The sequence below is a fragment of the Mauremys mutica genome, chromosome 2, assembly GCF_020497125.1.
Source record: "Mauremys mutica isolate MM-2020 ecotype Southern chromosome 2, ASM2049712v1, whole genome shotgun sequence".
In the NCBI taxonomy this organism is placed as follows: domain Eukaryota; kingdom Metazoa; phylum Chordata; order Testudines; family Geoemydidae; genus Mauremys; species Mauremys mutica.
Window position 1 is genome coordinate 292,447,712 of NC_059073.1, and position 25,864 is coordinate 292,473,575.

The 25,864-nt window shown below is 52.1% G+C and overlaps 1 protein-coding gene across 4 annotated transcripts in view; it reads right to left on the reverse strand.

Moving 5' to 3' along the window:
* The window catches only part of LOC123363087 (SREBF chaperone), a 121,452-nt gene that overhangs the window by 14,549 nt on the left and 81,039 nt on the right, over positions 1-25,864 (reverse strand). For all 4 annotated transcript variants that reach the window (XM_045003819.1, XM_045003818.1, XM_045003822.1 and 1 more), the window contains 6 exons: positions 18,312-18,424; positions 17,266-17,360; positions 8,470-8,568; positions 7,818-8,036; positions 3,452-3,888; positions 1,597-1,791 (listed from right to left, as the gene is read on the reverse strand). In XM_045003819.1, the coding sequence (XP_044859754.1) occupies positions 1,597-1,791; positions 3,452-3,888; positions 7,818-8,036; positions 8,470-8,568; positions 17,266-17,360; positions 18,312-18,424 (1,158 nt within the window). The remainder of the gene's footprint in view (positions 1-1,596; positions 1,792-3,451; positions 3,889-7,817; positions 8,037-8,469; positions 8,569-17,265; positions 17,361-18,311; positions 18,425-25,864) is intronic.

Genomic DNA, 25,864 nt, shown 5'->3' on the forward strand with positions numbered 1-25,864 from the left:
TTTAAATCCAATCAAGTGACATCGCTGAGTCTGAAAGCGTCATGCAAATGGCTGGGATCAGTTTGTCGACGGAAATTTCCCCAAGACAAAACACCAGGTTTGGCTGAAATTGACATTTTTCCTGGGGAAAAAGTCAGTGTTGGCAGCATTTTCCAATGGGAAAATTCAGAGTGAAAAGTTTCAATCGAACACATTAAAAAATGTTTCTGAATGGAAATTTTTCAGAAACATTCCACAAAAATGTTTGCTCTTCTGACCTTTTCTCCCATTTTGGAATGAAAACAAATGTCGAAGTGTAAGAATTTCCTGCAGGATGGAAATTCTGATTTCCAAACAGACTTGTTCTGGCCTGGCCGCCCCGAGAGGCTGCCCCATACTGTACCTTGCTGCTCCATCATTCTGACAGCCTTATCGTTACTAGTTACCTTATGGGAGCGCCCTGAGGACCCCAGACTGGGATCAGGGCCCTGTCGATCAAAGCTCTGAACAGAAAAGCAACACAAAGCTTGTCCCTGCCCTAGAGATTTGATCCCTCCAGGCAGACCTCTTTGCTTGCAGCAGGATTTGGGGAGTGTGCTCAGGACCAGGTAGAGTTGATGCTAGTGGATGTGAATGCTAAACAGGATTGGATCCAGATTTTCAGTGGTGACTAGTGACTTTGGGTTCCTCCAGTTCGGAGTGCCCAGCCAGAGACGCCTTAAAGAGGCCTGATTTTCAGACAGCAGGTGTTCAGCACTTTCTGGAAATGATGCCCCTGTAAGGGCGTCTCACGTTGGACACCCAGAAATTGAGGTCCCCAAAATCACTAGTCAATTATAAAATCCAGACCTAGTTTTCTGCCAGTTTTTCACACGGCGAGAGCTAGAATCATGCAGGAATGCAAGGTGGGGAATAAAAGGCAAGATGGGAATCAGCATGACGTGATTTCCAGGTATCTCACGCATGCCCTGCTGATTGAGAATGCTGATGGTAGTGGAAAGTGGGCTCTCCACCTTCTCAATGGTACAGTGGTTTCCCTTCTAGCCTTGAGAGTGTTGTCTGACAACTCATGGTCACCACCCGAAAGATGCTTAACTCCCTTCCCCCCACATTGGCCTCACCTCCTGACACCTCTCTCGTTCTGTGGCTGCGCTGCATGTCATGCCCGGCTGGCTGCTGCGGTCTGGTAAAACAGCAGCAAGGCTGCCCAGCTAGCCACAGCTCTGAGTGAGCAAAGCTGGCGCTTCAAAGTGCTGGGCTACCTGTGCGTGATTATCCCACGCACACGCAATGAACATGGAGCTTTACCATCAGCCCCTTTGTGTCCGGTACACTGTGCCAAGCAGCCCCCCTTTTCCCGGGGCTCAGCGCGCTGGCTAACAGCTTAGGCTGCTCACTGACTCGCCCGCTTGGAAACCCTTGGCCTCTGAAGCCCACAATAAGGGGAATGATTAATGTAACTCTGCCCTAGCACGACGGAAGCACCCGGGACTTGGCAGGGCTCCTTTCAGCCTCTCCCCAAGGAGACTCTGAGCCGCCAGGCAACCAAGCTGCCCATTCCGGGTGACGGAGGCAGGGCCAAAGGGGTGGATCATGGGGGACTGTCGGCTCTCTTACTTGTAGAGCGTGACGTCCCGGTGTCCCTGCAGCTTGGGCAAGGCCTCACCAGGCCGATCCACCGCCTCCAATTTCCCGAGGCTCGAAGGGAAGAAAGAGTGGTAGCGATTAGCCTCCTGAGGGTGGCGCACTTCTAAGGCTTCTCGTGGATTCAGGTACAAGGTGACAGGGATGGCTGGGAGGATGCTGATGTACCTGGGGAGAGGAAGGAAAGATGAGGGACTGGCTTAGGAATGGCAAAATCCCATAAGATCATCTAGCTCATCCCTCCCATGGGGCCACGCCAGGGCAGGGTCACTCCGGGTATTCTCCAGGGCTTTGCCCAGCCAGGTTTAGCTATCCCAACCCCCGGGGCTTCGCTGTGTGCCTGGAAGCGCATTCCGAAGTCTCCTGGAGCTCAGCTTCCTCCCCGAGCTCCCCGAAGAGGGGGGCAAACAGCCAGCACGGGAGCAGCTCACCGGGGCGCTGCCTGGATTTCAGGGATTTTAAGGCCAGAAGGGACCAATGTGATGATCTAGGCCATGGCTACACTTGCAGATGTGCGGCGCTGGGAGTTACAGCTGTGTTCGTACAGCTGTGTAGGGAAAGCGCTGGTGTGTGGCCACACTGACAGCTACCAGCGCTGCAGTGTGGCCACATTTGCAGCATTTGCAGCGCTGTTGGGAGTGGTGCATTATGGGCAGCTATCCCAGCGTTCAAGTGGCTGCAACGTGCTTTTCAAAAGAGGGGGGTGGGGTGGAGTGTGACAGGGAGCAGGGGAGAGAGAGAGAGAGAGAGTGGATTTTTGGAGCCGACTGTGTGTCAGCTCCCTGCCTTGCTAAGCCTGCCTTGCAAATTCTGTGTCAGCTCCCTGCCTTGCAAAGCCTGCCTTGCAAATTCTGTGTCAGCTCCCTGCCTTGCAAAATCTGACCATTTCCTAGACCCCTCATTCACTCTTAAATGCAAATAGCCTGCAGACCAGATAAGCAGCTGCTCGGACGGACTCCCTTTCTCCCCCTCCCCTCCCCCGCCGTGCTGTTTCTCTCCTCAAGCAAACACTAGCTGTGGACATTCATCCCCCTGCCTGCCTCATTCACAGCAAACAGGAGCAGTGTTTGTTTTTTAGATAAGCAGCTCCCGGAGCACAAAACAAAGAGAGTAATTTAGTTAAAAGCATTATGGGAAAAATCCGGAGGTCAGTTACAGCGTAGTAAGATTAATCACTGTTTACACTTGCACTCCAGCGCTGCATCACCAGCGCTGCAATAGTTATACCCGAGGCAGAGCCGGAGTACAGCCAGTGCTGCAGCCAGGGAGATGCAGCGCTGGATGTGCCTTGCAAGTGTGGACAGTGAGTTGCAGCGCTGTAAAGCCTCCACCAGCGCTGCAACTCTCCAGTGTAGCCAAGCCCCTAGTGACTGTCTGTATGGCTCAGGTCAGAGAACCTCGCCCCAGGAGCCCTGCACTGAGCTGGCTGCACTGCAGCATGTCTGTCACTCACCCTTAGTTTTATATTGGCCTTTAATTCCAGATGGCCACAAGCGCTCTCTGAACGTGTGCATATGGCCCCACTACAGTGCAGCCACCTCTGGGGTGGAGGGAAGTCTCCAGGCACACAACACTCCAAACACCAGTGGGAAGGGAAGGGCGTGTTTTGGCCCAAGACAAAGCCCCATGCCATATGCTCAGTGATGTACAGTGTCCATGCAAGGCAGACTCGGCCTGTTTGAAAGGGCAGCCTAGAAGACCCTCCCGCAGTGAGCTGCGTGAAATTCAGTGTATCTGCTCCAAGCGCGAAGGGCTGAGCCAAACCTGATGGGATTCAATTCTGTGAGGACTCTAAGGGGTCTGGGCGCCTGGTCTGCGACCCACTTGCCTTTTGGCCAAGGTGATGTTGTAGTAGCTGAAGAGGGATGGCCAGTGTCGGAAGGAGAGCTTCCTCCAGATCTCCTCATCCTCCACGCCCCACGTGACCTCTGCCTTGGTGCCAGGCTCCGGCTGCCCACTGCCGTGGCTCTCCGGTCCCTGGGCCCACGGCTGCTGATTTGCCTCCAGCCCATTCCGGGACTCTAGCCCTTCCTTCTGCTCGCGCTGCTGCTGCGTCTGGTTCTCTGACAGCTGCACGGGCTCCGAGGGGAAGACCGAGAAGGAGAGCTTGGCATCCCCAGCCGGAAGGACCCCTCCAGGAACTGGCATGGGAGGCAGTCCCGCTTCTCCCAGCGGGCTCTGCTCTGTGACCTGCGACGTGAGGTAGGTGCGGAGGCCAGCGGGATCTGTGTACACCAGGATTCCAATCCAAATCACCGTTCCAGCCTGCACCATACAAGTGAAGAGACAAGGCTGTTTAGGACACGGCACCCTCCCTCAGTACCATAAATGCACAGACACCAGGGCATCGGTGTAGCCAAACCTCAGCCACATCCCCCCAAAGGTGCATCCCGCCTCAAGATACAGCCCTGCTTCCTGGGACTGGGGCCAGTTTTGTTCAATATCTTCATTAATGGTCTGGAGGATGGTGTGGACTGCACCCTCAGCAAGTTTTCAGATGACACTAAACTGGGAGGAGTGGTAGATACGCTGGAGGGTAGGGATAGGATACAGAGGGACATAGACAAATTAGCGGAATAGGCCAAAAGAAAACTCATGAGGTTCAACAAGGACAAGTGCAGAGTCCTACACTTAGGACAGAAGAATCCCATGCACTATTACAGATTAGGGACCGAGTGGCTAGGCAGCAGTTCTGCAGAAAAGGACCCAGGGGTTATGGTGGACAAAAAGCTGGATATGAGTCAACAGGGTGCCCTGGTTGCCAAGAAGGCTAACAGCATTTTGGGCTGTATAAGTAGGAGCATTGCCAGCAGATCGAGGGATGTGATCATTCCCCTCTATTCGACATTAGTGAGGCCTCATCTGGAGTACTGGGTCCAGTTTCGGGCCCCACGCTACAAGAAGAACGTGGAAAAATTGGAAAGAGTCTAGCGGAGGGCAACAAAAATTATTAGGGGGCCGGGGCACATGACTTACGAGGAGAGGCTGAGGGAACTGGGATTGTTTAATCTGCAGAAGAGAAGAATGGGGGGGTGGGCGGGGAGGATTTGATAGCTGCTTTCAACTACCTGAAGGGGGTTCCAAAGAGGATGGATCTAGACTGTTCTCAGTGGTGGCAGATGACAGAACAAGGAGCAATGGTCTCAAGTTGCAGTGGGGGAGGTTTAGGTTGGATATTGGGAAAAACTTTTTCACTAGGAGGGTGGTGAAGCACTGGAATGGGTTACCTAGGGAGGTGGAGGAATCTCCTTCCTTAGAGGTTTTTAAGGTCAGGTTTGACAAAGCCCTGGCTGGGATGATTTAGTTGGGAATTGGTCCTGCTTTGAGCAGGGGGTTGGACTAGATGACCTCCTGAGGTCCCTTCCAACCCTGATATTCTATGATTCTATGACTGATGCCCACAGACCTGGGCAGAGACTTACCCTTCAAAGAGGAACTGCAAATGGAAGGGTAGAATGGAATACAGCAAAATAGAGACAATGGATTTCAGGAAGGCGGATTTTGATAAGCTCAGAGAGCTGATAGGTAAGGTCCCATGGGAATCAAGACTGAGGGGAAAAACAACTGAGGAGAGTTGGCAGTTCTTCAAAGGGACACTATTAAGGGCCCAAAAGCAAGCTATTCTGCTGGGTAGGAAAGATAGAAAATGTGGCAAAAGACCAGCTTGGCTTAACCATGAGATCTTACATGATCTAAAATATAAAAAGGAGTCATATAAAAAAATGGAAACTAGGACAAGTTACAAAGGATGAATATAGGCAAACAACACAGGAATGCAGGGACAAGATTAGACAGGCAAAGGCACAAAATGAGCTCAAACTAGCTCCAGGAATAAAGGGAAACAAGAAGACTTTTTATCAATACATTAGAAGCAAGAGGAAGACCAAGGACAGGGTAGGCCCACTGCTCAGTGAGGAGGGAGAAACAGTAACAGGAACTTGGAAATGGCAGAGATACTCACTGACTTGTTTCGGTCTTCACCGAGAAGTCTGAAGGAATGCCTAACATAGGGAATGCTCATGGGAAGGGGGTAGGTTTGGAAGATAAAATAAAAAAAGAACAAGTTAAAAATCACTTAGAAAAGTTAGATGCCTGCAAGTCACCAGGGCCTGATGAAATGCATCCTAGAATAGTCAAGGAGCTAATAGAAGAGGTATCTGAGCCTCTAGCTATTATCTTTGGAAAATCCTGGGAGACGGGAGAGATTCCAGAAGATTGGAAAAGGGCAAATATAGTGTCCATCGATAAAAAGGGAAATAAAAACAACCCAGTTAGTTTAAGTTCTGTGCCAGGGAAGAGAATGGAGCAAGTAATTAAGGAAATCATCTGCAAACACTGTGAAGGTGGTAAGGTGATAGGGAATAGCCAGCATGCATTTGTAAAGAACAAATCGTGTCAGACCAATCTGATAGCTTTCTCTGATAGGATAACGAGTCTTGTGGATAAGGGAGAAGCGGGGGATGTGATATACCTAGACTTTAGTAAGGCATTTGATACGGTCTCGCATGATATTCTTATCAATAAACTAGGCAAATACAACATAGATGGGGCTACTATAAGGTGGGTGCATAACTGGCTGGATAACCGTACTCAGAGAGTAGTTATTAATGGTTCCCAATCCTGCTGGAAAGGTATAACAAGTGGGGTTCCGCAGGGGTCTGTTTTGGGACCAGCTCTGTTCAATATCTTCATCAATGACTTAGATGTTGTCATAGAAAGTACACTTATTAAGTTTGTGGATTATACCAAACTGGGAGGGATAGCAACTGCTTTGGAGGACAGGGTCATAATTCAAAATGATCTGGACAAATTGGAGAAATGGTCTGAGGTAAACAGAATGAAGTTTAACAAAGACAAATGGAAAGTGCTCCACTTAGGAAGGAACAATCAGTTTCACACATACAGAATGGGAAGAGACTGTCTAGGAAGGAGTACAGCAGAAAGGGATCTAGGGGTTACAGTGGACCACAAGCTAAATATGAGTCAACAGTGTGATGCTGTTGCAAAAAAAGCAAACGTGATTCTGGGATGCATTAACAGGTGTGTTGTGAGCAAGACATGAGAAGTCATTCTTCCGCTCTACTCTGCGCTGGTTAGGCCTCAGCTGGAGTATTGTGTCCAGTTCTGGGCACCGCATTTCAAGAAAGATGTGGAGAAATTGGAGAGAGTCCAGAGAAGAGCAACAAGAATGATTAAAGGGCTAGAGAACATGACCTATGAAGGAGGCTGAAAGAACTGGGTTTGTTTAGTTTGGAAAAGAGAAGACAGAGGGGACATGATGGCAGTTTTCAGGTAGCTAAAAGGGTGTCATCAGGAGGAGGGAGAAAACTTGTTCACCTTAGCCTTGAATGATAGAATAAGAAGCAATGGGCTTAAACTGTAGCAAGGGAGGTTTAGGTTGGACATTAGGAAAAAGTTCCTAACTGTCAGGGTGGTTAAACACTGGAATAAATTGCCTAGGGAGGTTGTGGAATCTCCATCTCTGGAGATATTTAAGAGCAGGTTAGATAAATGTCTATCAGGGATGGTCTAGACACTATTTGGACCTGCCGTGAGGGCAGGGGACTGGACTCGATGACCTCTCGAGGTCCCTTCCAGCCCTAGAATCTAGAAAATACCTGCAAACCACCCACAAAAACCCGACGCTTGGGCTCCACCTGACACCCCCGCTCCTCACATGCACACGTGCATCCTGGGAAACTGGCTCTGTGTTGACAGGGCCCCCACGACGTGCTGCAGAAAACGCTTTAACTGCTTATGTAGTAAAATGCTGCTGTGCCTGCTTCCCTGCTGCCCCCCAGGACCTGAATTCTCCTTGGCCAGACTGCAAGGGTCTCCGCCCTCCCCTCGCCCAACCACACCTGAAGAGCCACCTCTGCAGAGTGCCCTTCATGTTGCAGGGTAAGTGGGAATTGTCAACCACTATCCATGTGCGATACAGACAAAAAGAGACCACACGGCAGCACTGTCTGCTGGTCTGCAGAGCCCTGGAGCAGACACGTGCAGGTAGAACATTTTCCTGGAGAATCAATTCTCCGACAGCAGCCGCTCCTCTCAGGGGAGTGCCAGGACTGCTGAGAAACGAGGAGGCATGAGCATCTTTTGGGTGTCTGCTCCGTGGACGTACAGCCAGGGCAGGGGGCGTGTACGGCCAGAGGGGAGGTGAATCAGACAACAAACAGCACAGGGTGTACCATGATGAGCCGCTGGGCCAGCCGGGTCCTGGCAAAAAAGTAGATGACCCGCAGCCTCTTGGGCAGGCGCAGATTCCTGAAGGATGACGGCTGCAGGGTGATGGTATGCGGGGTGGCTGGCCGCATGGCTGGCTGGCGCTCGTACCTCTGGGAGCGGCTCACTGGCTTTGCTGGGGACATGCAGGCTTCTGCCGGCAGCCGTTTGTTCAGGTCAGCGAGCTGCCAACAGGAGAGCACATGGATTAGAGCAGCAGAGACTAGGTCCTTCCTCGAGAGAAACTAACACACAATTAGCTGCACACACATCCGAGCCCAGGCACCGGCTGTTCTCACACACAGCTGTGCGGTCCATAGGTGCATGCCTACATCCGAGCGCAGAGTCTCACAGATACACTCATGACCACACCTGTCCTCGGTCTCTCTATACCCATGTGATTGGAGCTGCTCACTTTCACGCCCAGCTGCCCTGCTCCTGTTCCCCTGCCCTCCCCACTCACCCCCACACCCGGACGCCTGGCACGCACGCCTGTCCATCCAAACCAGCCTGCTCACACTCAGTCACGCAATGAAACGCACAGGTGTAAGCTGTCCTGCATGGCACAGCCACAGAAAGGTCAAGCATGAAAACCTGCCTCCCCTGCCCATCCCCTACCTCCATCCGGCGAATGTCAATGGACAGCACAGTGGTGAAGAAAAACATCTGTAGGAAGAAGTCGGACACCAGGCCAACCACAGCAAAGAGGCAAAACTCCTGCAGGACACAACACGTCCAAGGGTCAGCAAAGGGCTCTCTGAGCCCACGGCAAGCCTTCTAACCCCAGAGTAAGCAGCACATCAAAGGCCTGTCTATGGCACAGCCATGAGTGTACTCTACTGGCAATCCCTGTAATCAGTACTCTGGTTACCTTTGTGTGTGTGATGTTCGTTCTGATGGAAGGTGCCTAGCTGACAACTCTGGAGACTGTTTTAGTCACAGGACAGGCCAAACATTCTTTGCACTGCTCATCCAAAAGTCTCAAAATACTTTGGGGAAACTGAGGCAGAATTAGTTGCGTCCACAGAGCAAGGCAGTGGCAGAGCTGGGACCTAAACTCATGACCCCCGATTCCCAATCATGTGAGCTAACCACTAGATCACACCGCCCCCAATCAGCAGCAGTGCCAGCTTTCTTGGCACCGCTCCATCAATTAGCCTCACGCCTGACCTGAAGGGACCTCCTAGAGCAGTGATACTGAGACCTCAGTGCTTCAGGAGCCAAATTAGCAACCAACGTTACCCAGGAGAGCCACCAGAGTGTGACTCCATTGTTTCATTTACTCTAGCGCTCTGTATTCAGTCACATCGCGTTTTACTATCACGTGCTGCAAAGAGCTGCAGGAGACACTTGCAGCTCCCGGGCCTGTGTCTGCGGATCGCTGTCCTACAGGGATGCAGGGAGTTCAGTCTCGGAGGCTAGTCAATTACTGCTACAACCAGGCCAGTTTATGCCGGCTGTGCTGGCGGTTTTGTGACGTGACCTGGCCTTAGACCCCCAACATTCATTTCACACTGTCCACCAAGCAGACAATTTGCAGTCCCCACGGAGGTGGATGGATTCCATGAACCAACAGGTCTTTTCAATTTCTAACCACTGAGATAGTGATGAAGCTGGTTTCTCAGACCCCATGCAATGCTCAGCTCTCACCAGCAGGTGTCACTGCAGGAACAAGGATTACACAAAAATTCCAACCCCTCTGGGAAATTAACTAAGCCCTAAACCACAACAAAAACAAATGTAACTACAGTCACCCCCCAAACCCAGCACCAAGTGTCCCACAAAGGGCTCCAAACCAAACTCCTCCCCAGGGGAAGGCATTTTGGAGGGTGACTCTTCTACCATCCGAGGACCAGATTCCTGTCAGTGTTTTCTACCACTGACAAGGGCCAGGGGATGAGGAGAGAGCATGAGTCATAAATAAAAGCCCCTGGAGATACAGCAGATTCAGGACTCTGGAAATCCCTTGTAGGGCCTGCTGGCTGAAGCCCCTGGGAACTGCAATCTCATCCCTTGTGAAGCCAGCCAGGCTGCAGCCACTCAAATGGGGATCACCACAGAATATCAGGGCTGGAAGGGACCTCAGGAGATCATCTAGTCCAACCTGCTGCTCAAAGCAGGACCAATCCTGCCAGATTTTTGCCCCAGACCCTTAAGTGGCCCCCTCAAGGATTGAACTCACATCGCTGGTTTAAGAAGGCCAATGCTCAAACCACTGAGCTATCCCTCCCCCATCAAGAGCCACTTGTTTTGGGTTCTTGGCCTGCTTCGCCCGCCTCCCTGCCTCACATGCAGTGCTGGTCCCAATCCAGGCACACTGGGACGGAAAGCGCCTGGCGGTAACAGGAAGAGACCGGCTCCTCCAGGCCTTCCAATCTAACCGAGAGGCTTCCCCAGCCTGCCAGGGCTGTTCTCAAACCCAAGCAACATAACTGCTTGGAGCCGCAGGTGGAATTGGCAATTTACAGGCCTAGCAGGCCAGGCGGGGGGATAATTCATCACTGGATCAGTTGTCCCCTCTGACAAGGCCACAAGGAAAGGCAGCTCCTGGCTAGATATTTCCTCCTGCTCCTTCCCCAGCAGCTGGGCTAATCTTGGGAGGGGCAGGACACAGGAGCACAAGGCCAAAACCGGCCTCTAGACATAGGTCCAGAGGGGAACAGAAGCCCACTGGACTTCATCTCTGTCCCCCACAACCAGGGACTCCACAAAGGCTGGGCCAGCCCTGCACTGTACAGAATTCTGCATGGTGCTTGGGAGCCAAGACACACCTGATCGCAGGACTGACGGTAGTGAAAGGCTACGAACCAGGCAGACCCTGATCCTGTTCCGTCTGCAGCAAAGCTCTCATGGATTCCAGTGAGAGCAGGACTGGGCCCTCAGTCTGTGACCATCAGATGTATCACATGAGCAAGGTAGGCAGGGCAATGGCACGAGCAGGAGGATGGGGCTACTCATAAGAACATAAGAGCGGCTGTACTGGGTCAGACCAACGGTCCATCTAGCCCAGTGTCCTGTCTACCGACAGTGGCCAATGCCAGGTGCCCCAGAGGGAGTGAACCTAACAGGCAATGATCAAGTGATCTCTCTCCTGCCATCCATCCCCACCCTCTGACAATCAGAGGCTAGGGACACCATTCCTTACCCACCCTGGCTAATAGCCACTAATGGACTTAACCTCCAAGAATTTATCCAGTTCTCTTTTCAACGTTGTTATAGTCCTAGCCTTCACAACCTCCTCAGGCAAGGAGTTCCACAAGTTGACTGTGCACTGCGTGAAGAACTTCCTTTTATTTGTTTTAAACCTGCTGCCCATTAATTTCATTTGGTGGCCCCTAATTCTTGTATTATGGGAATAAGTAAATAACTTTTCCTTATGTACTTTCTCCACATCACTCATAATTTTATATACCTCTATCATATCCCCCCTTAGTCTCCTCTTTTCCAAGCTGAAAAGTCCTAGCCTCTTTAATCTCTCCTTATATGGGACCCTCTCCAAACCTCTAATGATTTTAATTGCCCTTCTCTGTGTAGTAAGAGGAGGCCCTAAGATATAAATCTTGGTATCAGAGGCCCGGTATGAGGCCTGAGGCCTGAACTAAAGTAATGGTCAAGACTTTGCTAACATAAAGCAAAGTTAAGCTGTGAGCCAGAGGCAGGCCCTGCTCACAGAAGCTGGCAAGGAAAGGGCTGATGCTGCAAGAAGATACGTACCTAAAAGGTACTGAACACTAGATATCAGAACATTCACATACTTGCACATTCCACACAGATAACAAAGAACAGGCTGGCCCATCCCAATGACGGGGGCAAAAGGGTAATATGATGGATAGAGTTGCTTTGATCGAACCAACATGCACAAGGTGAGAGGCGACACCTTACTACGTAAAGGGGTTGTACCTTGCTACGTAGAGGGGTTGTACCTTGCTACGTAGAGGGGCTGCACCTCATATGTCAGGTGTGATGTGTAACTTGTTTGTACCTGTGTATAAGAATGCATCCCTGGGGCGGTGTCTTTGTCCAGCCGAGGGGGCAGTGGAAAGTCCCGCCACTGACTGAGCTGAGTCCATTGTCAGGGAGTACATATGTACTGGCTAGCTGTATCTTAGCAGCACCTTGGACTACGTTTGCCAGGGAGCTGGAGACTGTGCTTTTCTTCGACAATAAACCTGGCTGACGTGCCTTCGTACCTTACTAGACTCTGTGGTTATTGGGGGTTCTCGTCGGGTCTGCCGTGTCAGCTATCTGCGCAGAGCTGGGGCAGCACACAGAGGGAACACACGCACGCAGCTGAGTGATATCAACATTGGAGAAAGCAGAGCACCACACCAGTAGCACTCTGACAACACTCTGAACCTTTTATAATGCCAGTATATCTTTTTTGAGGTGAGGAGACCACATCTGTACGCAGTATTTGAGATGTGGGCGTACCATCGATTTATATAAGGGCAATAATATATTCTCAGTCAGGGGCGGCTCTAGACATTTCTCCGCCCCAAGCACAGCGGCATGCCGCGGGGGGTGCTCTGCCTGTCGCCGGTCCCGCGGCTTCGGTGGACCTCCCTCAGGCGTGCCTGCGGAGGGTCCACTGGTTCCGCGGCTCCATCGAAGCACCCAGGTGCATGCAATGTCTCAGGGCCTGGGGTTTCTCCACAAGGCTTTCATTGGGCCATCAGACCCGGAGAATGGGGCGGCCTGCACACTGGCAATTCCTGGGACGAGTGTACCTTGCATCAGAGTGCTGCTGGCAAAATGGCTCCCATCAAACCAAACTCTGCTTTAGGCGTGGGGAGAGCAGCAGCTGGGGGGGCAAATTCTCCTCCCCCACCTCGGATGGGCTGCCTGGGCATGACTGAGAGGAGGCGGTGGCCTGTCCAAATGCTTGGAGCTGATCCCAGGCCTTGGGCAGAGGGAATTCCTCTTCCCTCTGCTGCTCCTCTCTGTACCATGCGGTGCCTAGATGACTTCAGCACTGCACTGCTCCCTTTGGCAACCACGAGCGAAGGTCCCTGCCAGATTTATGCAGCCCAGCTCCCTATCGCCAGGGCTCCTTGGACTCTGTGACAGGAGGGCAGCATGTTATCTCCGCTGTGTCCTTCGCTCCCAGAGACAAAGATAAGGCAGACACACACACCAGACTCCCGCAGAGCAGAAGCCACTCTTAAACAGACAGCATCGCCATGGCGCTCTGCCCAGGGCAGCCAGAGCATACAAATCTGCACCCAAGAAAGACAAGTCCACGTACAAAGCACAGAATGGGTGTGACCACATACCTCGTGCCCCAACCTGGCACAAGCGAAAACTAGCCCAACCTGGCTAGCGCAGTTCTTCATGCGAGTAGTCAAAAAAGAGTGAGTTCAGAAGACCTGGCCAATGTCAAACGTCATTGCTCTACTGAAACCGGGGAAAGAGCCACACAATGTTGCAAGCTACCCACTGATATCCCTGTTGGTCGGTGCCTTTCAAGGTGCTGGGGCGTCTCGTTCTCCTGTGCATCTCCCCAGAAGTGGAGTCAATACTCAGCATCAAGCAAGCCGGCCTTTCAGAGAGGTCGAAGCACCTGTCATCAAGTGCTAGCTTTGACAACATTCATCAAAGACAGTTTTCAGAAGAACCTGAAGACAGAAGCCATATTTCTGGATGTGACAGCAGCATATATTATATCATTTGGCACACGGGGCTCTTAGTGAATTTGTTGAGAGCTCTCCCAGCATGGATAATCAATGCCGTTGACCTCCCCCTCCACAACAAACATTTCCGAGTACACATGGGAGACAGCGTTAGTACGTGAAAAAGACAAACCAATGGTCTACCCCCAAGGCCCCGTGCTGGCATTGACACTTTTCAATCTGTACACAAATGACCTCCTTCTTGCCCAGTTCCGATAGTTCTTGTACGCAGATGACATTTGCCCAGGTGTCCAAGCATGATCATTCCCAGTACTCGATAGCACTGACTTGACTAAGATGGCTGAATACTGTAATCAGGGCATTTACAACCATTTGTGACCAGGACAGTTAAAAGTGTGTTCAATCTTCACAACACCAGAACACTCAAGAACTGAATATCTTTCTCAATGGGCATGACTTGAACTATGAATATCACCCACCCTACCTGGAGTAACCCTGGATAGATCTCTCATGTTTCAACCACCTGAGGAAAACTACAACTACAGTGAGGGTACATAACAATCTTCAAAGCAAACTGACTGGGACTTTATGGAGAGCAAATGCTCAAACTCTGTGCTCATCCGGTCTAGCCCTCTGTTACTCTGCAGCAGAATACTGTGCTCCGGTCTGGCTCCATCTGTCTGTCAAGTTAGTAGACACACAACACTCAATCATGTGCATTGTCACTGGGACGATTCGACTCACACCAGCACCGTGCTCCCTGTGTTAAGCCATATCACTCCTCCACATGTCCGCTGGGAGGAAGCTACAGCCAGACTGGTTGAGAAGATCCGGGCAAACCTGAGCCTACCACGACACACAGACCTCTTCAACCACCCAAGAATGTGTTTGTTGTTGAGGTGCCTGTTGTGCACTCATATTTCTTTGCAACGTCAATATGGAGTGAAGAATGATCTGTAGCTGATGTCAGAAACAAGTCTCATAACTGACCCCACCATGCGTGCACCCAGCTTTGCTTTGCTACACCCTTCCGATTTCAAATGGGCCAGGGTCAATGTGCAACCAGCCTTCACAGCTGGGGCCAATGAGAGAATCCCCCATGCGGCTGGGGTCAAAGACAGACAGTGCCACGCATCCCTGACGACTGCCCTCTGTCCAGGCTGGATGGTGGTCAGAGGGCTCTGCATTTCACTGATGAGGCTGCTGCAAATTGGTTTGGCAAGCTCCACATCCAGTAATAACAAGAAGACCAGAGAAACAAAGGCAGGATGAATGGAACTCCAATTCTCCCTCTGGGTTCTGTTTCCAGCACTTAATCATAGTCATGTGATGTTTTCAGACCCTGATCATGAGGGACCAGGTTCTGAGTACAGACATGTTGCCAGGCCTCACTGCTTATGCTGTGCTGCGATCTGGTCAGCTCTCTTTGAGAGACGCTGGGTAAAACTCGGTCTGCACTTGCATGACAGGGCTGGAGCATGGCCAGGACCTCCTCCCTCTTGAAAAAGGTGATACGGGGACGTAAATGACCATGAATGCTCTACACCAGTGGTTCTCAAACTCAGTTCATCAGGCCCCCCTTTTTTGGGTCTGCAGTCATTTATGGCCCCTCCACCCCCACATAAGTACATCTACAACTACCCAGCTCTGACGGCAGAGCGGAGAGCAGCGGCTGCTGGCCGGGCACCCAGCTCTGACGGCAGAGCGGAGAGCAGCGGCTGCTGGCCGGGCACCCAGCTCTGACGGCAGAGCGGAGAGCAGTGGTTTCCGGCCAGGCACCCATCTCTGACAGCAGAGCAGAGAGCAGTGGTTTCCGGCCAGGCACCCAGCTCTGACGCCAGAGCAGAGAGCAGTGGTTTCCGGCCAGGCACCCAGCTCTGACGGCAGAGCAGAGAGCAGTGGTTTCTGGCCAGGCACCCAGCTCTGACGGCAGAGCAGAGAGCAGTGGTTTCTGGCCAGGCACCCAGCTCTGACGCCAGAGCAGAGAGCAGTGGTTTCCGGCCAGGCACCCAGCTCTGACAGCAGAGTGGAGAGCAGTGGTTTCCGGCCAGGCACCCAGCTCTGATGCCAGAGCAGAGAGCAGTGGTTTCTGGCCAGGCACCCAACTCTGACAGCAGAGTGGAGAGCAGCGGCTGCTGGCTGGGCACCCAGTTCTGACGGCAGAGCAGAGAGCAGTGGTTTCCGGCCAGGCATCCAGCTCTGACGGCAGAGTGGAGAGCAGCGGCTGCTGGCTGGGCACCCAGTTCTGACGGCAGAGTGGAGAGCAGCGGCTGTTGGCTGGGCACCCACCTCTGACGGCAGAGTGGAGAGCAGCGGCTGCTGGCTGGGCACCCAGTTCTGACGGCGGAGCAGAGAGCAGTGATTTCCAGCCAGGCACCCAGTTCTGATGGCAGAGCAGAGAGCAGTGGTTTCCGGCCAGGCACCCAGCTCTGACGGCAGAGCAGAGAGCAGTGGTTTCCGGCCAGGCACCCAGCTCTGACGGCAGAGCAGAGAGCAGTGGTTTCCGGCCAGGCACCCAGCTCTGACGGCAGAGTGGAGAGCAGAGGCTGCTGGCTGGGCACCCAGTTCTGACGGCGGAGCAGAAAGCAGTGATTTCCAGCCAGGCACTCAGCTCTGATGGCAGAGCAGAGAGCAGCGGCTGCTGGCCAGGCACCTAGTGCTGAAGGCAGCACCGTGCCAGCAGCAGCACAGAAGTGAGGGTGGCAATGTGAACAGTGGTATTTGTCAATATCTCTCTTCTCAGCAGACTTAGTGCCCCACTGCCACCCTTACTTCCGTACTGCTGCCTCCCGGGGCTGCCAGCTGCCTCCTGGCGAGGGATTGAGGGCAGGGGAAGGAGAGCCCATGCCCAGGCTGCCTCCCAGTGAGGGACTGTGGAGGGGGAAAAGAGACTGAGCCTGGGTTGCCTCCCATTAAGAGATTCGGTGCGGGGGGAGAGAGCCCGAGCCCGGGTGGCAGGATTCCTGCGGTCCCCTTTATCCCTCCCTCCTGTCTTCTGCCCCAGCCCCAGCCACCCAGGGCTGACAGCCAGAGCTCTTAAATAAAAGAACAAAACCACACAGCTCGCGCCTCCCTGGACACGTTCCGGGGCCTCCCTTGTGAGGCCTGCCCCATAGGTTGAGAACTGCTGCTCTAGATCTTTGTTTTACATCTCATCTGAAAGACAGCTCCATCCACCAGTGCAGAGCCCCCACCATCGTACTGCGGCACAAGTCCAGTACTGATCTCAATATCCCAGGGAAGCGTCTGACTGCTTCACACTGGTAATACAAGTCTGCCTCCTAGGGGTTAGAACAAACAACTGGGGACCCACGTTCTATGCCTCGTGCTGTCACTACATTGTTGTGTGACATCAGGCATGTCACATCGCCACTCCCTGCCTCAGTTTCCCCAACAGTTACATGAGGATGATACACACCCCAAAGTGGCACTGTGAGATTTGATGTTTGTAAAGTGCTTTGAGAAGGCACTGGAGAAGGGCAAAACACTATAAATTCTCCTGTAGTTCCAACTGGAGACAGGACTCTTCACTTCCTGTCCTAAAGTTTGGTGTGGTGCAGCTGAACACTGTAAAGCTGCTGTTGGGTTTTACCCCAGAGGTGGCTGCATTTCAATGGGGAGTGCAGTGATCCGTGTGTACAGAATGCATAAAGCCCCTTGAGATCCTCTGGGAGGTGCCAAGCCTGTCACTGAAAATCAGCTACTGGCACTGTGCTTGTAGCTGAGGTTACACACCTCTTCTCCACAAAATCCTTAACCGTTCATATTGACCAACCACACACACCTGGATGGCCGGGACGAGCGTGAAATAACCAATCAGGATGATCCCAAGCTCTGTGGCCATGTTCTTCATAATAGAACAGCTCTCATTGCTCAAGCCTAGAAAACAAAACATGCTAGTGATCAGAACTCCTGCGTTCTAGTCCTGCCTCCGTGTGTGACCTTAGAAAAGGCTTTGTCCCTCAGCTTCCCTTCCTGTAAAGGGGCAATTACACTCTGCGATCCAGACAGAAGGTGCAGAGCCGTAATATGTATTATTATTACTGGAGACAGGAAGTTTCTGGGGTTAGAAAAAATTAATTTCCTTTACTCAGCCACCCAGAGAGACCAACCCTTGTAGACTAGGGAGCTCTGGGCCACAGCCAATCCACCAGAATATGGGTGAGCCCCGCATTTTTGTCCATCCCTCTATCAAGGGAGCACAACGCTTTGAATAATGTGCAAGGGATCATGCTAAATTCTTCACATGGTTTTTGGCTGATAACGTGTTCAACTGTGAGCCATTCTGACTGCGTGCCCGGCAGCCAGCCTGAACAAGCATGGAGCAGCCTGCCCTCGCTTTCCTATTTAGTACAGAGCACCAGCCAGCACAGACTGGTGGACTGTCTCAGCATGCAATGCTCCACCTTGAGCTAAGCAGCCTGAGTGCATTGCCCAGGGGGCGTAGCACCATAGAAAAGACATGAACCGGTCGTAGGCCCCCATGGGGCTGCATGCGGCCTGTAGGCAGCACTTTGGCCATTCATGCTCTGAGAAGACATGGCACGGCCGTCCCCGTGCCAGTGAGTCTTTCACAGCAGCTTACGTAGCATGTGTTCCAGGCTCCCAGTGACTAGGGCATCCCTTAATGGGCTTACAGGAACTCCTGGGCTTGACAAGCAACAAGCTGAAGTGGCCATTAGACCCAGAGGGCGGAACGCACAGATCCCACATAACAGCATCTCGGTCCAGAGCTGCTTCACGCCCTCTCGCAGGCTAAGAATTACAATCACTCCCCTTTGGGGCCAGAGCGAACAGGAATTTCCCCCCTTGCCAGAGCCAGACGGGTACCTTGTGCAATCCTCAGTTTCACTTCCAGGTCGACGGGCGTGGAGACGACCGATTTGGTAAGAACCAGCACATTCTCCAGGCCAATCACCACCACCAGGTATGGAAAAATCTCCCTAGGAAAACAAAGCCAAGAGTGAGAAACAAGGGAGCACCCTTCAGCCTAGTGCAGGGCAGGGCTGGTTCCGGGCTCTCATTCAATACACCAGTGGGCTCTAGGACCGGGCGAGAGGTTGTGCAGTGTCTGGTTCAGACAGACGGTAACGTTTCGGCAGCGCTGACTGTGTTGCTCCAGACTAGCCATCACGTGCCAGTCTAACGTTAGATTTAAGCTCGCCGGGGCAGGGACAGCGCCCTTCTGGGGGTCTGTATGGCTCTAGCACAGGGTCAGAGCTTTGAGCACTACGGCAATCCAGCGACCCATAAACAGCCAGTTTGGGAGGAGTCAGACCCAGCCGCTGACGAACCTCAGGCAATCCTTCCACTGATCAAACCAAACCACTGCAGAGAGAGTCGGGGGATGGGGGGGAGGAGGGCAGATGCCCATGGGGAGTTATCACACAGACTCAGCTCTGCTACAATCGTAGACGCTGTGGGGAACTCCCCCAGAGGATGCCCCACGCCTGGAGTGAGCCTGTGCTGAGCGTGCAGGGGGAAGCGTTGTCTGTGCAGGACAGCGCGATGCAGAGGGAGGCCGACGGGAGAGGACAGCCTGGCCTATCGTGGGGAGGGGAGGAGGTCAAAGGAGGGGAGTGCCAGCTGGATGGGCACTGAAGGCCCAACAGTGGGGTTTCCTAACACCGACCTTCCCGCCACTGAACGAAATCCCTGAACGACGCCTGTCTGACGTCCCTCTGCGGTGTCAGCGAGTGCTGCTGAGCTCCCGTGGCTCTGGAGACTGATGCCCTCTGATCACAGACCAGCTGGAGCCTGCACTGCACTGACTTGCTCTGCCCTGCGCCGAGTCTCCCGGCTGCACTGGAGGGGTCATGCCATACTCGGGCCTCCCTCCTCAGCCTGTCAGCTAACCCGCTAGGGGGACCGGTGTGCAGCGACATGACCATCCAGAGCTCACCACGCCTTTCCCACAGTGAGTGCTGCCCTTTGGTCACCGGCCAGGCATGAAAGGCTCCATGGACCATGAGCCCACTGGTCCCCCTTGTGGCCTTTCTAAAGGCCAGTAACATCATGAAACTCCAGTGCCCCGTGAGGAAAGACATCAGCTTCTGGGGTGATTTCTCTCTTCCCCACCGCACTAGGGTACCTAAACAGCTACCACGGTGGGCTGGGAACTGGTGGGGCAGCGCAAGGAACCAATGAGACAGTACTGATCACCACGTGTCGCGGCACAGCAGCAGGCAGTCGCATCCTGGCAGAGGAGAGTTTTAAGGCCGGGCTTGAGGGAGGACAATGAGTTCGATTTTTCCAAAACAACCAGACTTTCCCTGGCCCCTGCTGGGGTTCCTGTCACCCCTCCCTCCTACCGCCACTATTCTCTGGGCTGCTCACGGCAGCCAGGCTGGCTCTGTTCCGGGGAAGCAAACAGCTGCTCCAAGCATAGGGCCAGTACCCAGGATTTGCTGAGCATGGCAGGTTCCTGCTACCTCTCCACCACCACCAGCCAGACTCATTCACAGACACCCGTCTCTCTCGTGGGGGTTCAGAGGCGACTGCTGCATTACGAGCACTGGGCTTGTGTGGCACGGAAAGGGGCGGGCAGGATGGGGAGCCAAGATGGAAACTCTTCTCCGTGGCGAAGCAGCAGCAGGCAGGATGGCTAAGCGATGGGGCTATAGGCAAAGCAATCAGAGAATCTCAGGGTTGGAAGGGACCTCGGGAGGTCTCTAGTCCAACCCCCTGCTCAAAGCAGGACCAACCCCAACTAAATCATCCCAGCCAGGGCTTTGTCAAGCCTGACCTTAAAAACCTCTAAGGAAGGAGATTCCACCACCTCCCTAGGTAACCCATTCCAGTGCCTCACCACCCTCCTGGTGAAATAGTGTTTCCTAATATCCAACCTAAACCTCCCCCACTGCAACCTGAGACCATTGCTCCTTGTTCTGTCATCTGCCACCACTGAGAACAGTCTAGATCCAGTGGCTGCCTTTGCTGCTGCCTGTGTTGAGCCCTAAGGACCAAGCGCTGCCCTAGGTTACCCACAAGCAGCTGCCACTGGCTTCAGCAGGAGCCGCACACGTGTAAGTGAGGGCAGAACAGCTCCTTCTGTCGTCCTCCTCCCCCCTGCAAGGTCAAACGCTGCATTTAGGGAACCAACAAATCTGGCACAGACGGCAGCTCTGCTATCTCACTTGAACTGATCCATTAAACAAACACGGCAAGAGGAAGCCGCACAGGCTCCTTTTCCAAACAAGAGCAAAGCCACAACCCTCTCCCAAGGCTGCCTGGCGGCACCGGCTGTTCTCGCCCACGCTGACAGCGAATGGGTGTGGGCGAGACAAGCGTGGCGACTGAGCTCCCAAGTAGCAGTGGCGTGATCCAAAGGGCCCCGGCCCACTGGCCAATGAATTGTGCCAGGAGAGGGGGATGCTGCACTCACATCAGATCAGCTGAGCGAAGTGCAGGGGCATGTCCGTAGCATGAAGGTCACGGTGCGGGAATCACACAGGCACTGGCTAATGCCCTCTCAATGGTTGCATAAGAAAGTGATGCAAGTATTAAAGAGGGGGAGGGATAGCTCAGCAGTTTGAGCATTGGCCTGCTAAACCCAGGGTTGTGAGTTCAATCCTTTAGGGGGCCACTTACCAATCTGGGGCAAAATCAGTATTTGGTCCTGCTAGTAAAGGCAGGGGGCTGGACTCAATGACCTTTTGGGGTCCCTTCCAGCTCTATGAGATAGATAGGGAGGGAGAGGGTTGTATAACACAGTTCCTCTAGTGCATTCTCCCCTCCCCCTTTGTCCATATCCCCAATGCAGAACCACAGCCCCCACTGCAAGCTGCACCTCCACTCTGCAGCCAGGTTCCCTGGATTCTGTGGCACCCCCCAGACTGGAAATTGGGGGGCCGCTCCACTGGCGAGTGCAGGTTTTATTGCATTCATTAGGAAAGCAGAGGAGGCTCTCAACTCCTGCATTATTGAGCTCCCCACTGAATTCCAGTTACTCTATGCTGGTCCCACTTTTGCCATTTCTCAACGTGCTGCCGAGTTTTGCATCAATATCACATAACCCCATCACAGAAGCTGCCAAGGGGAAGCAGAAGGTTGTAGCAGTTGAGTAGGGATAGCTGGGACTTTGCCCACCTGGAAAGCCCTGGGAAGCAGCGTAGGACTGTGGGAGAAGCATATGAGCTGAGTGTTTCTGCTAAAAGGATCAGCAGTTAAACAGCCAACACTGGCAATTTTAACAGTTACCATCTGTGATGTTATGAGTGTAATATAATATCTCATTGAAAGGTGACAGGGCCAGAAAGAGTTAATTAACTCACCAACTGCCCTGACCCATGGGTGAACTTTAGAGACCGGGGAGGAAGATAGGTAAAGAATAGAGCTTTGAAATGTAAGTCTGTATTGTTAGAGATAGAAGGGGAGATGTTTGCTCAGGGCTTGTAATATAAGCAAACAAGTCTGGTCTATTGCTATAGTTTTAATTCAAAGATAAAAAAGGGAATATTAACATTTATGATGATACTTGAGTGAAATAGTATTATTGTCTCTATGTCTCTTTGAAGGTTGTGGTAACCTGTATCTGAACTGTTTAATGGATAAATTACCCTGTGCTAATTGCCAGGATGTTTGGAATGAGGATTAAGCCTATTGTTTTCTCAGGCCAAAAGGCTGCTGGAAATGTATAAGAACCCTGGGACATGATCCTGCTTGATCTCAGATCTGCTTTGGGTTTCAAGAAGGGGAAACCTTAAGCCATAAGGATTGAGATCCCCAGTCACTGACTGGAGTCACCATGAATATGGATATTGAACTATAACCTCTGGACTATTTCTAAAAGGACTTTTGGCAACTACAAGCTCATCTCTGCTATGTATCTGAACCACAAGAACTGAATTCAAGTCTGTCTGTATATTGATCTTTTAACCAACACTCTCTCTCTTTTCTTTTTTAATAAATTTTAGCTTAGTTAATAAGACTTGGCTCTAAGCGTGTATTTTGGGTAAGATGTAAATTATAATTGGACTTGAGTATGTGGCTGATCCTTTGGGATTGGAAGAACCTTTTCTTTTATATGATGAAGCAAGATTTTCAGTAACCATCATCATATCTGACAAGTGTGTCTGGACGGAGGCCTGAGGCTGGGTACTTTAAGGGAACTGCATTGTTTGGATTTCTGAGTAACCAGCGAGGTACTGCAGAAGCTGTTTCGTGCTGGCTTGGTAAATCCACCAGCATTTGGGGTTTGTCTGCCCCGTTTGGTTTGCAGTTCACCCTGATTGAGTGACCTCAGCTGGCTCCCACGGGCAGCACCGTCACACCATCTTCAGCACGTCAGAGTCAACAACAAACTGAAATGAACTGGGCACTTTGCAGCTCTCAGAGCCTTGTTCCAGGTTGCCTGCAGATTTCCCTGCCTCAGTTCAATTCAGGTCACGCTTTTCTGCTTATCTTCACACCATAAGGGCTAGAACTATCTTTTGTCTAATTAAAGCTCCGATTCTAGAGGAGACACTGTGGCTGGAAGTGGATTCTGTGGCAAATTCCATGTCTGAAGAATCACAAACTACAAGCAGCCTCGCAGATAACGGAGAGGGAAAACAGCTGTGCTATCACTTTCTCTCTCAATGTTTGCAACGTGAGGGGGGAAAAGTTAATCTGAATTGTCACAGATCCCTAAAACATCCCCTCAAGCCCGCTTTATAGCCTCCTCTGGATGCCCTGGGTGGCTAGAGATGGCTGTCTCTTTAGAAGTCTGCAGTCACACCACCTCGGGCTGTGGTCTTGACAGATCTCACAAGCTAAGCTGGGCCAGTACTGGGACAGACTTCCCAGGAGGACCTACTGGAAATGCTGTTGGGGATTCAGTCGGAGGCGCTCGTTCCTCAGGCTCTGGACTAGACAGTTACCCCAGCATGTTGTTACACATGCAGTTTTCAGATAAGTCCCAGACCCTAGCCATTCATGGTTTGTCTTAAAGATCTCAAAGCATTTTCTTCCCCAACAAAGGTGTTAGCCCTGGTATCCTGGCCTAATTCAAACTCAAGCAATTATATTTTGCCTGCCTACAGTTCCTTTGTAGTTGGAGATAGTACTCTCTTCACTGCCTGGCCAAAGCTGCCATGTAGGAACTGCATTTCACTGGTGAAACAAATACACATACGCAGAGATCACTTCTAGGCAACTTCCTGTCGAAAGAGACCACCTCAAGAATCCTCCAGTCCAGCAAGTGCAGCTCGGCTCATCTTTATTAAAAGACCCTGCCATTAACCAACCAAATTCTGTCAGTTCCCTGAGTGGTCATTTAAGACCCGGGGCTGTGTGTGAGAAAAGCACTAGGGGATGGAAAGTGCTGGGGAGAGAGGGAGTGTGACAGACGAGAGACTTCTGCTGTGCGGCAGCTCTGCACAGAATGTAACTAGCGAATGTTTGTAGTGTGGACTCTATGCTAAACCTTCAAGGTGATTGGTAGGTAGTGGAAACGAGAAAGACAAAACTCAAACTCTCTCATCAGCCATGTCCTTGTTAGCCATCAGCACCCACTGCTTCAGAAGGTACAAACTGATCACCACGCTGCAGGCTCGGAGATGAAACAGATCACTGACCTATAGAGCCGTCAGGACGTTTAATACTGTTCATGAGTAAGAATGTCAAATCCAAGGAGACACCAACTTCTCTTGAAACAAGGGCTGGGCATGTGCTGCACAAACACAAGCTGTTTGCCTCCTACAACCAAACCATACAAATACAAGTTCAACAGTCCCCATCCCTGCTGAGACACTGCAAAGGATACCGCTGTTACTGTCTGCCACAGTGAGGCAATCACCGAGAAAGGGACTGAAACAGAAACAGGGCTGAGAAGGGGGGTGGGGGGAGTGCCATGCTTACGCAGCTATCGAGGCATTTATCCTGAGCTCAGCACAATTGATGTCAGAAGGTGCTGCATTAGGGCCTGCTCCATCACCCAAAGTCGTCAATGGAAACACTCCCATTGCTCACTGGTTTATGGAAACATTCAGGGAGAGGCCCAGTGATTAGAGCAAGGGGGCTCCGACTCTCCTCCTGGCTTTGCCAGTGACTCTTTCGGACCCCTGGGGCATGTCAGTTCGCTCCGTGTGCTTTGGTTTTCTGACCTGTAAAGCAGGGATTATGCCTCCCTCCTACAATTATTCTAGCTCATTAATATTTGCACAATGTGCCTTGAGATCCTCAGATGAAAGCTGCCCTAGCAGGGCAGAGTGCTGATAATCTATGGCTGGTATCTAGAATCCATCAATGGCTATTAGCCGGGATGGGCAGGGATGGTGTCCCTGGCCTCTGTTTGCCAGAAGCTGGGAATGGGCGACAGGGGATGGATCACTTGAGGATTAACTGCTCTGCTCATTCCCTCTGGGACACCTGGCATTGGCCACTGTCGGCAGACAGGATACTGGGATAGATGGACCTTTGGTCTGACCCAGTGTGGCCGTTCTTATGTCCTTATGTAATCCTAGGATCTACACACTGCCCTCCAAACAGCATGCTTCATGGTGGTACTGTACAAAACCAAAGCACTAGAGACCTGAAATAAGTAAAGGCTCTACTAAAACTCTCCCCTCTAGTAACCCTGCTGCAGAAACCGGTCAAGTGAAAGCTTGACCAAACAAACAGGGCTGACATGGCATCCTGAAGCTGGCCAAACACAAGCTCCGGCACACTGCCAGAGGGTGCAGGTTCCACCGAGGACACCTCGCCACCAGGCCTGGAAAGCTACCCCTCATGATCAGCAGGAAGAGAACCCCAGCAGATGGTAAGGGTCCAAAGGGACACAGGGAGAGAGGTGATCTCTCAGGTAGCTGGCTCTCAACCCACCCCAGCCTATCAGCACCGCTTCCATCTCATCCAGACCACGCCAGCTGGCTCCCATCACGTCCCCACCTCTGACAGGTGCTGGGAGAGGAGAGACCAGAGCATCAGCGCTTGATGAAAGGAAGAGAGATCCTACTGCCTTTCAAATACTGAAAGGTGCCTCACTATCTCCCCTTGCAGCCCTATGCACATGGGAGACAAGATGGATCCCTGTGGGACCCCCTCCCTGTGACAGCCCTTGCAGAGAGAGGAGTCTATGCTCATAACCTCCATCTAGCATCTGTCCAAGGAGGAGTTAACCTGCAGAAGGACCTCACCTAGCCACTCCCACAAGAGGCCAACAAAAACCATCCTGCTCAGAGATATCGGGGGCTGCCATCAGACCTAACAAAATGGGTTACATGTGTCCCCTGCAGGAGGACCCCATCCTCCATCCCTCACAGTCAGGTCTCTGTGGTAAGCCTACCTTTGAAACCAGACTGCGGGGGTCAGGAGTAGGCAGGGAGTCAAGAGGTGCCGGCGGCTGCTCCAGCACGAAGAGAGGGTTCGAGAATGGACCACAACGTACCAGGCTGTTATCATCA